The 14,426-nt window shown below is 47.2% G+C and overlaps 1 protein-coding gene across 1 annotated transcript in view; it reads right to left on the bottom strand.

Annotated features, from left to right (window-relative positions):
- PROZ (protein Z, vitamin K dependent plasma glycoprotein) overlaps positions 1-14,426 on the bottom strand; it is a 46,403-nt gene that overhangs the window by 28,932 nt on the left and 3,045 nt on the right. Inside the window, exons 2-4 of the mRNA XM_073664407.1 lie at positions 13,434-13,597; positions 2,853-2,877; positions 1,148-1,261 (exon numbers count right to left, since the gene is read on the bottom strand). Of these exons, the coding sequence (XP_073520508.1) occupies positions 1,148-1,261; positions 2,853-2,877; positions 13,434-13,597 (303 nt within the window). The remainder of the gene's footprint in view (positions 1-1,147; positions 1,262-2,852; positions 2,878-13,433; positions 13,598-14,426) is intronic.

Raw genomic sequence — 14,426 nt, 5'->3', positions numbered from 1 at the left:
ATTAAACACCACTTGCAAAGTACTATTAAATCTGCAGATAAATGGCTTTTGACAGGTTCAGAATAAGCTGCCATGTGGGTACATTAGAAGGTAAGCAATATTTATGGCTACAGGACTTGTGTCGTGGATTTTAAGGGGTATTCCCACCTTCAAGATCCTATCCCAATATGTAGTACGTGTAATAATAATAATATTAGCAAATACCTCCAATTAGAAATGTAGTATAGTTCTTCTGATTTGCTATGTCACTTTCCCCATGAACAGGGCATTGCAGTAGCTTAGGTATCCATGGTTGCGACCACTCATATAGTCAAAGTTAGCTGTTAGTGGTTGTAATCATGAATACCTAAGCTACTGCAATGCCCTGGACATAGGGTAAGCAACATAGTGAATCTTAAAAACTATACTAAATTTCTAACTGGAGGTATTTGCTAATATTATTGTTATTACACCTACTACATATTGGCATAGGATCTTGGAGATGGGAATAACCCTTAAGCTGTTTCAGTAGATTTGTAAACTGAACTCTATTTTTATACTAGTTTTGACATCTTGGCCATAATTAAAGGGAAACTGTCACATGAAAAGATGCTATTAACCTGCAGATATGGGGTTAATCTGCAGGATAATAGCATTCTGAACTTGCCCGGCGCCGGCACTTAGACACCCACTGCCGGGAGGAAATGAACTTTATTCTTCTCAGTAGTGTTTGGGTTTTCGTTGTGGGGATGGCGCCGGCGTGGGTTCAGTCACGGCTCTGTGTATAGAGAGCGACAGCTGTAATTGCACCCCTGACACTGACTAATAGCTGGCCCTAATGCTGAGCTGCTGTCAGTCAGGGCTGGGGGTGCGGTTACAGCCGTCGCTCTCTATACACAGTGGTGACTGAACTCACGCCGGTGCCACTTCATGACTGAAGTCCGAACACTACCGGGAAGAATATAGTTAATTTCTTCCAGGCAGCGGGGCTCTAAATGCAGGCGTCAGGCAGGTTCAAAGTGCTATTAACCTGCTAACTAAACCCATATCTGCAGGTTAATATTTTTTTTTCACGTGATAGGTTCCCTTTAAATCACTCTAAAACTAGCAAGATACACAACATTCTTGTACTTTTCTGCATCATATTTTTGTAGATTCTTGTCCTTACCAAACTGGCAATTCTTTCCAGTGTAACCTTCGGGACAAGTGCAGGTGTAACTTCGTATAGAGTCTGTGCACGCACCTTCATTTTGGCATGGGCCTGAGGAACATGGTCTCCCATCTACAGATATGAGTAAAATTGTATTTTTGATGATTAAATTATTTTATGAACTGCATATTATACAGTGCTGTGTCTAACAGCTCATACACTCATGCTATAACTTATTGCCTGCCTATGATCATATACTGTTTTCATAAAGAAAGCATATTCCTATGGATATACTGTAGACGTCATAGGACATTAATAACCTGCTGGTAAAAAATGATGATTTAGAATGTAAACCTGCTTTCCCTTAGTCCGGTCAGCAGCGCAACATATGGGGAATTTATCTGCCCTGCGAGACAAGAGGACAGGTGAAACACGACAACATCAGGCGCCATATATTGCTTGTGCTACTGTGATGGCCTATACCTACTACCATGTAAGTGGAACGCTTTGAAGACAAAAGCAGTCAGAGAAGCCCGGACCTGCTATCATGCTGCCAGATTGAATGCAATAATGTTTAAGATTATACCAGATGGGTAACTCCATGTAAATCCCATGTAGTCAGTCTGCTCACCCCCCGGCCTATTGAGCTCAGCAGTACAGAAGAATACACAAGTGGAGTTGGGGTCACCTTATATAGTGCTCAGGTGTCACGTAAAATTTCCACCTGTCCTATCAGCTTGCAGGACAAAGATTTTCCCTATCTGTTGTGCTGCTGTAAAGGGACCTAAGGGCCCCCAATGGTTTGGCCAGTATTAAAGCTGCATTTACGCTTGGAGATTTGCGGCCAACCAGGCCAATATTAGATTGTAACATTAGTCTGAGTTACTCATTTACACCAACAGACATTCTCATCTCTCATCTGTTGTAATCATCCTAAAATAAAACCTTCCTATTCCTTAGAATCCAGTTATTCCTTATAATCGAGTTGTTTTTCAGAAATCTGTTTCCACACTACAATCGTCGCGCTTGTTAAGCAGGTCAGATCAATTTTCTTTCGGATGACATAGATTTCAGTCAGATTAAGATCAAGTTTGATCTGAATAGACCAAAGTTGGTCTGAATGTGGAAATGAACCCTTAACACATTCACGAAAGGGTTACAAAAATTGTAAATCGGAAAACAAGTTATATTTCTATTCTACACAGGACCTGGCATAAAAAGAGTGAATTTTAGCCATAATTTATTGATGAATGTTGTGTCCAGTATATCAAGCACAAGCAGGTTACAGATTCATGATTATAAAAAATTGGGGTGGTGCACATTGATTTGCACGTCCCATTCCATCTACCACAATGGTGATCTATGGCCCCTGCCCAGGAGAGGGAGTACCGCCTCCTACATGCTGATGTCCGCCGCTCTTCTTTTGATTAGCCAGCCTGGCAGGACGTCATAGTTGTGGTGTAAATCAGATGTGATATCTCGCCAGGCTGGCTAATCAGAAGAGGATCCACCGGACATCAGCAGGTAAGAGTCGGGGTACTCCCTCTTCTGTGCAGCAGCCACAGACTACTGTAGCTGCCGATAAAATGGTACATGCAAATAAATTTATACCAACTCAATAAAACAGTTAACGGAATCATTATATGAAAATATTGTTTGTTGGGGGGATTGAGTTCTTTTACAAAGAAATCGCATCGAAACATCGACCGGCCTTTATACTTACAATAATAAGTCTTCCAAAATGTGTCCTGTAAAAACAGTAAGACATAGTATGACTGAGAACATAATGAGAAACTTCACCTTGGTTAGAAATAAGTTGATTACAAGTTAGATGGCTATAGACCTTTGCATTAATTTCTGTGGTGTCTCTAGACCAGTCAAGAAATATGAATCGATAAATATCCCCTGGTAAATATGCATAAATGGGAAAGAGACATAGGCCCTATAGCATCTGATCAATGGAGTGATATAATAAATATATTACACAGAGTTTATAGAACTCCAAAGTTTTTGAAGAAAATTGGAATCAGACAGGATGCCATTTGTCCCAGATGTGGCGCGGATCAGGCTGACATGATTCACATGCTGTGGTCCTGTCCGAAACTCCATCGATTTTGGTCTGGAATATTAGATCTTATAGATAACGTATTTTGCATTAAACTATTCAGAAACCCTAAGACATGCATACTTGGTTATGTAGAAGAGTTAACAGTAGACTTGTTTGGTAAAACAGCTATTGGACGTTTATTGTATATAGCACGTAAATTGATAGCGCTTCATTAGATTCAACCTTCCCCACCTACCAAGAGCGAGTTTATTAACAAAGTTAACTTGGTTATAATATGTGAGAATATACTGTATCTTAAGAGAAGAGTATATGTTAAATATAAAAAACTGTGGTTAACATGGTTGGAGTTTCCAGGCTTAACACCACCTTCCATGTCACAGAACAGGGATATATAAAACAATAATCCCATTCATATATGGTATAAGGCGTAGCGTGGAGTGTCCTAAACAATAGGTTTGTTGATAGCCTAATATGAATATTCTTAAATTAATCCTCATTAGGGTAGGTCTTTCCACAATGTGGTTTTACAATCAAACACATGCAACTGTCCATGTCTGAATGGTATTGGGGGCGTAGGGAGTTGGTGTTATATAACTATTAGTGATGATCGAGTATGCCTCATTAACCCTTTTGGTGAGCACACTCAAGTGCTCGCCGATTATTTTGGCGTGCTTGGAGTTTCATTCATTGTCGCCGCACCTGCAAGTGTCACGGCTGTTAGACAGCTATGACACATGCAGAGATAGCCTGGCGAACAGTCAATCTCTGCATGTGTCACAGCTGTCTAACAGCCGTGACACTTGCAGGTGCGGCGACAATGAATGAAACTCCAAGCACGCCAAAATAATCGGCGAGCACTCGAGCGTGCTCACCAAAAGGGTTAATGAGGCATACTCGATCATCACTAATAACTATGTTTATCTTTATCTCTGTATTGTAATTGTAAATTCATTTTTTCATGTCTGTGTACGTTTAACCTTATTGAAAATTAATAAAAATGATTTTGAAGAAATGTGAATCTGTTCTCCATCCACACATTTCACACAGAGTAGCTTTGCTTCATGCATGCACATCGCTGTAATGCATCTGCGTGAAGTCGCTGGGAGTGGAGAGGACTGGCTCACTAAGTATTAAGGAACTGTAGCGGGTCTCTGTGCAGCTGCTAATGCTGCAATCATGTTCTGAAGCATCCTAATATAGCCATATAAGGACCAATCTGTTTTAAAGGGAACCAGTCACGTGAAAAAATGGTATTAAGGGTTAATCTGCAGATTAATAGCGTTCTGGACTTGCCTGCTGCTCGATTCCCGTTGCCAGGAGGAAATTAGCTTTATTGCCCCTAGCACTGTTCGGGTTTCAGTCACGGGGGTGGCACCAGCGCGGGTTCAGTTACTCCTCCGTGTACAGATAGTGTTAGCTTTAACCGTGCACCTGGCACTGACAGCAGCTCAGAATTGAAGATTGCCCTTCTACACAGTTAATTCTTCTCTTTTCCATTAGGTCTATGCAGTGACAGACCGGGGTGCCAAGGGTCCACCAGTAACCAACTCCAGGACCTCACTTTTCAAATATATGCAAATGTGACATTATCCTCAATCACAAATTTATATATCAATGGACTGGGTAGATTTTTAAATGAATAAGATGCTGCCTTTGTCTGTACATAGTGATTCATGTATATTGTGCCGAGTACTGCTCATAGAGGGTGGTGGCCCACTCTTGCAGAGGGGCCCTCCGGAGGATTCTCCTGTTCTCTTGTGTGCCAGTCCAATCTTGGGTCTATTACATCACATGATTAAAAACAGATTGACTGAATCCTTCTAAGCTCTATGTAGAAACAGGCAGTCTCTTTTCCCTGCATGAGCCACCCCCCTCTTCAACTCCTGACCCAGCTGTTCCGCTCCTCCATCCCTTCCAGTGACTCATTTTATTCAACTTTCTATGACCTGCATGCCCATGCTCAGGGGGTAGAACCTACTGACAGATACCCTTAAAGATGCCAGTGTAGCATCGGCGTCTCTGCCCCTTGCTAGGCAGAGACGCCGTCCCTCTAACCTCCCCGCTCCTGGTGCGGCGTCCTCTAGCGCTTCTCTCCCCGCTGCTTCCGGCATTCGCTCCTTCCCCGGCTGTGTGCTTAGGGCGCGCGCGCTCCCCCTCTCTTAAAGGGACCACGCGCGCCGTCCTAAGGAGTCCCCGGCCAATTGCCGGAGGACCTCCCATATATAAGGCACCTCCTCCAAAATGGAGGTGCCCGAGCAAAGTTGTTTGCACTGTGTCTCACCTGTGCTTCAGCCCTCAGGTTCCGCTGCTAGCCTGACTTCTCGTCCTGCCTGCCAGCCTGTTACTTGCCTTGTCTGTTTGACCGCTCACCTGGGAGCGTCCACCAGTTACCTGCCTGTTACCTGCTTCGTCTGTCAGACCACTCACCTGGGAGCATCCACCAGTTACCTGACTTACCTGCCGCGTCTGTCTGACCGCTCACCTGGGAGCGTCCATCAGTTACCTGACTGTTACCTGCCTCGTCTGTCAGACCGCTCACCTGGGAGCATCCACCAGTTACCTGCCTGTTACCTGCCTCGTCTGTCTGCCCGCTCACCTGGGAGCACCCGCCTGTTACCTGCTGTGTCCATCAGCCCGCTCACCTGGGAGTGCCCACCAGTTACCTGCCAGTTACCCGCCTCGTCTGTCTGCCCGCTCACCTGGGAGCACCCGCCTGTTTCCTGCCAGCCTGCCTGGAGACCCTGCCGTCACTTGTTGTGACCATCTTCCTGGTAAAACCTATAGACTGCTACCTGCCCTGCTTTCTCGAACTGTGTCCACCTGCCAGCTACCAGAGACTTCCGCCTGCTTGCCGAGTCCATCCGCCATACCGGTCAGTCCCAGCCATCTGACCCGTGGGAGCCACCTGCTCTCTTACAAGGTCGTCCCCAGAGTAGCACCTGGTCCCTCAGCCCGGATCCTCCCTGGTCACGGTGTCGTTAGCTGCCGTACGACCAGGGTCGGTTCGGGTGGATACTTAGTCACGCCCCTCTGGGTCCCTCCTTGCACCTCGGCACAGAGGTTCCACCACCCGGCCTCGTAACAGTTTGCTCGGGCCATGGAACCCGGTGGCACCCAAGCTCCCTCGCTCTCTGACCTATACCAGGAAGTCTCCCGTCAGAGATCCCAGCAGGAGTCCATCCTGAACCACCTGCGGAATGTCAACTCCCGCCTGGACACACTGACTGCTCCACCTGCAACCACCGCAAGTCGCACGACTCGCACCCCGGCAGCGCCGCTGCCCACCAATACCATGGCATCCTGCCCCGGACCCCGGCTTTCTGCACCTCATCGTTTTGGAGGCGACCCCGCTCAAGCTCGGGGCTTCATAAACCAGTGCACCCTGCACTTTGAACTCTTGGCTCACCAGTTTACCTCCGACCGGGCCAAAGTGGCATTCATCATGTCCCATCTCACTGGGGAGGCACTGGCATGGCTTAACCCTCTGTGGGAGAGAGGGGACCCCCTGGTGTCCGACCTGTCGTCTTTCCTCACTGCTTTCCAGAGGGTCTTCGATGAACCGGGACGAAAGACCTCATCTGCCTCCTCTCTGCTACGTCTCCGCCAAGGGAGTCTCACCGTGGGCCAATATGCCATACGGTTCCGCACCCTCGCTTCTGAGCTTGCCTGGGATAACGAGGCCCTGGTGTCCGTCTTCTGGGAGGGTATTTCCGGTCGGATTAAAGATGAGCTCGCCGGTCGGGACATTCCTACCACCCTGGATGACCTAGTGTCGTTGGCTACCCGGATTGACATCCGGTTTTAAGAACGCACCAAAGAGACCACCCGTGAGAGAAGGTTTCCCCGCCTAGCTCCTTCTTTCCAGAGACCTATCTCCTCTTCTGTCACTCCCCGGGCGCACTCACCCGAGCCCATGCAGATCGACCAGACCCAGATGGTCAAATCTCGCCAAGACTCACGCCGAGCTGAGGGGAGCTGTTTCTATTGTGGCAGTAAGGAGCACCTGATCCGTTCCTGCCCGGAGAGGCCGAGAAACTCCAGTGTCTAGGACCACTCGGAGAGGTCGCCCTAGACAAAAGTAAGTCCTCTCCAACCCTGACTTTGTCTGTATCTATCTCCTGGGGAGAGAACCGTCACTTTGAACTCGCCCACCTGGATTCTGGATCCGCTGGAAACCTCATCTCCCCATCCCTGGCTGAGAAATACCGTATTCCCACCAAGTCTCTGGCTGAACCTTTGTCAGTCGCCTCCGTGGATGGAAGACTCCTTCCGGTGACCATCCTGCTCGTCACGGAACCCATAACCCTGCAGGTGGGAATGCTGCACTCTGAGGTAATCTCCTTCCATGTGTTGCCCGGACTCTCCCACTCCCTATTGCTAGGTCTACCTTGGCTCCAGACACATGAACCCGTGTTGAACTGGCATTCCGGTGAAGTACTCCGGTGAGGGCCGCTCTGCCATAAAACCTGCCTGGTTCCGGTTCGTCCGGTTCGTCCTCCACCTACCCCAGCTAATTTACCCGGTCTTCCGGCTCCTTACTGGCCCTATGCTGACGTCTTCGGTAAAAAGGAAGCAGAGACATTGCCACCTCATAGGCCATATGATTGCCCGATCGACCTGGTACCTGGCGCCACTCCACCCCGTGGGCGTATTTATCCGTTGTCTGTGGCTGAAACCCGGGCCATGTCTGAGTACATAGAGGAGAATCTGGCCAGGGGATTCATCCGGAAGTCTACTTCCCCGGCTGGAGCCGGATTCTTCTTTGTCAAGAAAAAGGATGGCTCGCTACGCCCCTGTATTGACTATAGAGGACTCAATCAGATCACGGTTAAAAATAAATACCCCCTTCCGCTCATCTCTGAGTTATTTGATTGCCTTAAAGGCGCCAGGATCTTTTCCAAGCTGGATCTACGTGGAGCGTATAACCTGGCCCGTATCCGTCAAGGAGACGAGTGGAAAACGGCATTTAATACCCGGGACGGACACTATGAGTACCGTGTGATGCCCTTCGGCCTCTGCAATGCTCCCACCGTCTTCCAAGAACTGGTCAACGACATCTTCCGTGGCCTTCTTTACTCTTGCGTGGTGGTATACCTGGACGACATCTTGGTCTTCTCTCCGGATCTTCCCACACACCGGAGGGATGTTCGTCAGGTCCTGCTTAGGCTCAGGCAGAACCACCTCTATGCTAAATACGAGAAGTGCCTTTTTGATCAGACCTCTCTTCCATTTCTAGGCTATGTTATCTCCCAGACAGGCTTGCGAATGGATCCCGAGAAGCTCTCTGCTGTCCTAAAGTGGCCCCGTCCGGAGGGCTTGAAGGCGATACAGCGATTCCTGGGCTTCGCCAATTACTATCGCCTCTTCATTCCTCACTTCTCGTCTCGGACTGCTCCCATATCTGCGCTCACCCATAAGGGAGAGAATCCCAAGGTATGGCCACCCGAAGCTGAGGAGGCCTTCCTGTCCCTGAAGCAAGCCTTCTCCTCTGCCCCTGTGCTGCACCGTCCGGACTGCAACAAACAGTTCTACCTTGGAGGTTGATGCTTCCTCCTCCGGAGCCGGAGCGGTGCTCGCCCAAAAGTCTTCATCCGGGAGAATGGTAACCTGCGGCTTTTTCTCCAAAATCTTCTCCTCCTCTGAGCGCAATTACTCCATAGGAGACCGAGAACTGCTGGCCGTCAAATTGGCGCTGGAAGAGTGGCGCTATCTGCTTGAAGGGGCTCTATACCCGGTGATCATCTACACGGATCACAAAAACCTGGCATATCTCCAAAATGCCCAGAGACTTAATCCACGTTAGGCCCAGTGGTCTTTGTTTTTTGCCCGCTTCGATTTCATCCTTCATTTCCACCCGGCAGACCAGAATGTCAAAGCTGATGCCTTGTCCCGATCCTTCCTGTCCTCCGACCAAGAGGAGGAGCCTATGCACATTATCGACCCCTCCAAGGTGATGAATGTGGCCCCCTTGGATTTGACTCGTCTACCACCCGGCAAGACATTCATGGCGGCTCCTGACCATGAGAAGGTTCTCCGCTGTGGTCATTCTTCTAAACTAGCTGGCCATGCCGGCCAAAAGAAGACCTTCCTACTCATTTCCCGGCATTACTGGTGGTCTACCCTGCGTAAGGATGTGGTAGACTTCGTCTCTGCCTGTTCATCTTGTGGCCGCAACAAAGTTCCCAGACACTTACCAGCTGGTCATCTCCTGCCGCTTCCCATACCTGTTGCCCCGTGGCAACACATCGCTATGGACTTCATTACCGATCTCCCTGTTTCTGCCGGGTGTACTGTCATTTGGGTGGTCGCGGACCGCTTTTCTAAAATGGCCCACTTCATTCCCCTGCCTGGTCTCCCATCTGCACCTGAGCTGGCTAAGGACTTTATCAGCCATATCTTCCGTCTCCATGGCCTACCCCTCCACATTGTGTCGGATCGAGGGGTTCTGTTCACCTCACGCTTCTGGAGAGCCACATGTAAACTGCTGGACGTCACCCTGGATTTCTCCTCCGCTTACCACCCACAGTCCAATGGTCAAGTGGAGCGGATCAATCAGATGCTTACCAGCTATCTCCGGCACTTTGTTAATGCCCACCATTCTGATTGGGTGGACCTCCTTCCTTGGGCCGAATTCTCTTATAATAACCACGAGAGCGAATCCTCTTCCAAGTCCCCGTTCTTTATTGTCTATGGCCAGCACCCCCGGATTCCGTTTCCCGTCTCCGCCTCTGTGGACAACCCTGCCGCGCAGTCTCTTGTCACCGAGTTTTCTAGTATTTGGGAGAGCACTAGGTCCGCACTTCTTCTGTCCTCCGAGCGGATGAAGAGATATGCTGATAAGAGACGTCTGGATCCGCCTCAATTCCGTCCGGGAGACAAGGTTTGGCTCTCCTCCAAACATGTACGGCTCAAGATACCCTCCTACAAGTTAGGTCCTCGCTTCATCGGCCCTTTCGAAATCCTCAGGCAAATTAATCCAGTGGTCTACAAATTAAAACTCCCGGCCACCTTACAGATTCCCAACTCCTTCCACGTTTCTCTCCTCAAACCCGTTGTCTTTAACTCTTTTTCCAACAATCCAGGTACTCCCCCTGCTCCGGTTTCCGCTGAAGACATCTTTGAGGTAGAGAGTATTCTGGCCACCAAGAGGGTAAGAGGAAAGACCTTTTTTCTGGTAGATTGGAAGGGGTTTGGTCCTGAGGAGAGAACTTGGGAACCCAGGGAGAACATCAACGCCCCGCTTCTCCTTGAAAAATTTCTTTCTGGCCTAAAAAAGAGGGGGCCTAAAGGGAGGGGGTACTGTAGCATCGGCGTCTCTGCCCCTTGCTAGATAGAGACGCCGTCCCTCTAACCTCCCCGCTCCTGGCGCGGCGTCCTCTAGTGCTTCTCTCCCCGCTGCTTCCGGCACGCGCTCCTTCCCCGGCTGTGTGCTTAGGGCGCGCGCGCTCCCCCTCTCTTAAAGGGACCGCGCGCGCCGTCCTAAGGAGTCCCCGGCCAATTGCCGGAGGACCTCCCATATATAAGGCACCTCCTCCAAAATGGAGGTGCCTGAGCAAAGTTGTTTGCACTGTGTCTCACCTGTGCTTCAGCCCTCAGGTTCCGCTGCTAGCCTGACTTCTCGTCCTGCCTGCCAGCCTGTTACTTGCATTGTCTGTTTGACTGCTTACCTGGGAGCGTCCACCAGTTACCTGCCTGTTACCTGCTTCGTCTGTCAGACCACTCACCTGGGAGCATCCACCAGTTACCTGACTGTTACCTGCCGCGTCTGTCTGACCGCTCACCTGGGAGCGTCCATCAGTTACCTGACTGTTACCTGCCTCGTCTGTCAGACCGCTCACCTGGGAGCGTCCACCAGTTACCTGCCTGTTACCTGCCTCGTCTGTCTGCCCGCTCACCTGGGAGCACCCGCCTGTTACCTGCTGTGTCCATCAACCCGCTCACCTGGGAGTGCCCACCAGTTACCTGCCAGTTACCCGCCTCGTCTGTCTGCCCGCTCATCTGGGAGCACCCACCTGTTTCCTGCCAGCCTGCCTGGAGACCCTGCCGTCACTTGTTGTGACCATCTTCCTGGTAAAACCTATAGACTGCTACCTGCCCTGCTTTCTCGAACTGTGTCCACCTGCCAGCTACCAGAGACTTCCGCCTGCTTGCCGAGTCCATCCGCCATACCGGTCAGTCCCAGCCATCTGACCCGTGGGAGCCACCTGCTCTCTTACAAGGTCGTCCCCAGAGTAGCACCTGGTCCCTCAGCCCGGATCCTCCCTGGTCACGGTGTCGTTAGCTGCCGTACGACCAGGGTCGGTTCGGGTGGATACTTAGTCACGCCCCTCTGGGTCCCTCCTTGCACCTCGGCACAGAGGTTCCACCACCCGGCCCCGTAACAGCCAGTACTAAGTATTAATGGAATTCTAGTAATTACACAAAGGAAACACACTGGGGCACCAACCAAAATAAATAATAAAAAAATAAAAAAAATGATGTAGGGGCCTTTATTGTCTTGGAGGTAAAAATTAAACCTATAGCAAATGTTAGAATAACGCCCTCTTCAAGTGCTGGTTAACACAGCTACAAGCTGATACAGAAGTAATTATGAATTATCAACTTTGTACAGGTTATCATTACACATATAAATATAGTGGTGATAACATAGGCTGGCTTTGAGACCTTCTACCGTGAAAATGGTAAGATACCCTTAGGTTAACCCCATGGACCTTGGACCTAGATGGACAATTCTACTTAATCATCGCAGATTTGTAATCACATAGGCATATGTTTTATTTTCCTGTTCTTAAAACGGAATTACAAAAACTTTGTCATACACATGTATTGTAAGAATTCTGGACCAACAGGGACATTTTTTATTATTTTTGAAGCCAATTTTACTTATGTGAATTTACACAGAATTAAAGGTTAACTAATTATACTTTTTTTACTCTTCAGAATAAGCTGTCTTGTGTGTATAAATGAGTGATAACACTATTTCTGGTTATTATATGACTTCTATCCTGCATTTTTCATCAGTTTTTGCTCTACTTGTTCTATCTCTAATTTGCAATTGTCTCAGAGCTGGTGGGTGGAGACTAGCTGCTGTGATGTCTCTTTTGTGCAAAACACACAGAAAGATGGTGATGTGGTAACAAACAGACAGAAGTAGCAGATGCATGGAGGAAATCATACAGCAGTACTGAGCAGTATAGCTATGAATACAGCACTGGTATAAGCTACCTAGAATCAGTTTCTTTGCTTCTCACTTTGCTTCTCTTTCCTCCTCCCTTCTCCATAGTCTTCAATATGCTGTTGAACCTAGCTCCTCATTGTGCTGGCAGTTTGCCTTGTCTTACACAAGACTGATTTGAGTTGTTTTTACGTGAATGATCAGTTCAGGAATCAGTTTCTTACATTGGCTTGTATTATTAATTTTTGCAATGTTTATTGAAAGTACAGTTCCCATTTAAAGGGAATATTTTACCAGGTTTTTGCTGCCGCTTCTGAGAACAGTACAACATAGAAGCAGAGACCCTGATTTCAGCAATGAATAACTTTCTGGGCTTCTTGCTGTAATTTTGATAAAATCACTGGTTTACAGGTGCAACTCACTAAATTAGAATATAATCAAAAAGTTTATTTATTTCAGTTCTTCAATACAAAAAGTGTAACTCATATATTATATAGAGTCATTACAAACAGAGTGATCTATTTCAAGTGTTTATTTCTGTGAATGTTGATGATTATGGCTTACAGCCAATGAAAACACAAAAGTCATTATCTCAGTAAATTAGTATATGCTGCAGATCTCGCAGTTATCTGAATGTTGAACTCTATATAACCCAGCTCCAACCACTGATTGACAGCTTTCTGCCCATGGACAGTAGGGTTATACGGGGATAATGAGTATGAATGACTACCTGTCAGCAGTTCACTAGACCTCTAATGATAAAATCACTATTTTATCAGTAGGAAATTATCAAAACTAGACTAAGCAGCCCTGTGACATATCACTGGAATCCGGTTCTCTTTCTCTACATTATGATGCTCTCAGGTGGTAAAAACCAGGTGATATTCCGTTTAAATGTGCACTAATATTTATTAGAATATATTTTTGTTTTTTATATTTCTCTGTTGTGATCTATTTGGACACGTTTATCCTTTGTGAATTATATAAAATGATTACATTATGCATAATTTGCAATATAAGGAAACGTTGAAGAAATAATGTAACCCCCAATGAGAACTCACAGTTTTATCTGTGTCCTCAAATGTTTCTCTCGCCTCCTCATATGTGCATATTTCTTCCAGACATTCTCTTTCTAAATTTCCTTTTTTAAGTTCCTCTATATGTATGAAGTTGGCCCTCTTGGTTCTTTGTATCACTTGGTTAGCATTTTCACTGGATAGGAAAACTGTAGAGAATATAATATTATTAGGATAGATATTTTTGGTACAAGTTATTTTTCAACAGATGTCCATCAGTGTGCAAGATCAGATATTCATCAGTGTTTGGTCATTGTGTCCTTTTTTACCATCAGTTTTTTTTCTCATGTGCAAAAAAAAATTCAAAGCTTTTATTCATTAGGGCAGGGGTGGGAACCTCCGGTCCGCAATTTTCTTTTCTTTGGCTTCTGTGCAAATTCCCAGGGTCCGCAGTGCTCGGGAATCTTTAATTGCTCCTTATAACACAAGCATGCGCACACAGTGTTCACTACTGAACGCTGTGGAGCATGCAACAAAATAATAAATTTTGACGATGGCCAGTTCTTTGTGGTTGCAGTCAGTGCACTTCAGTCCCACCATGACGACAGCAGCCCCAGTGTCTCCTATGAGCTATATGCTGAAGCCCCAACGTCTCCTATGATGTTTATGCTTTATCCCCAGTGTCTCTTGTGATGTATATGCACCACCCCCAGGGATGCATATGCACCAACCACAGCTTCTCCTACCTGATGCATATACTTTAGCACCAGCGTCTCTTATGTGATGTATATACTTCAGCACAACCGTCTGCTATGTGATGTACAGTTGTGCTCAAAAGTTTACATACCCCGGCAAAATTTTTCCTTTCTTGGCCTTGTTTCAGAGAATATGAATGCTAACAAAAAAAACTTTTCCTCCACTCATGGTTATTGGTTGCGTGAAGCCATTTATTGTCAAACTACTTTGTTTTCTCTTTTTAAATCTTAATGACAACCAAAAATACCCAAATGACCCTGATCATTTGACACAAATGGGTTT

Source organism: Phyllobates terribilis, unplaced genomic scaffold (genome assembly GCF_046119375.1).
Source record: "Phyllobates terribilis strain yellow unplaced genomic scaffold, ASM4611937v1 Scaffold_2__4_contigs__length_985480577, whole genome shotgun sequence".
Lineage (NCBI taxonomy): Eukaryota > Metazoa > Chordata > Amphibia > Anura > Dendrobatidae > Phyllobates > Phyllobates terribilis.
Note: the sequence above shows the minus strand (reverse complement) of the source record. Positions and strands in the feature narration are given on the sequence as shown.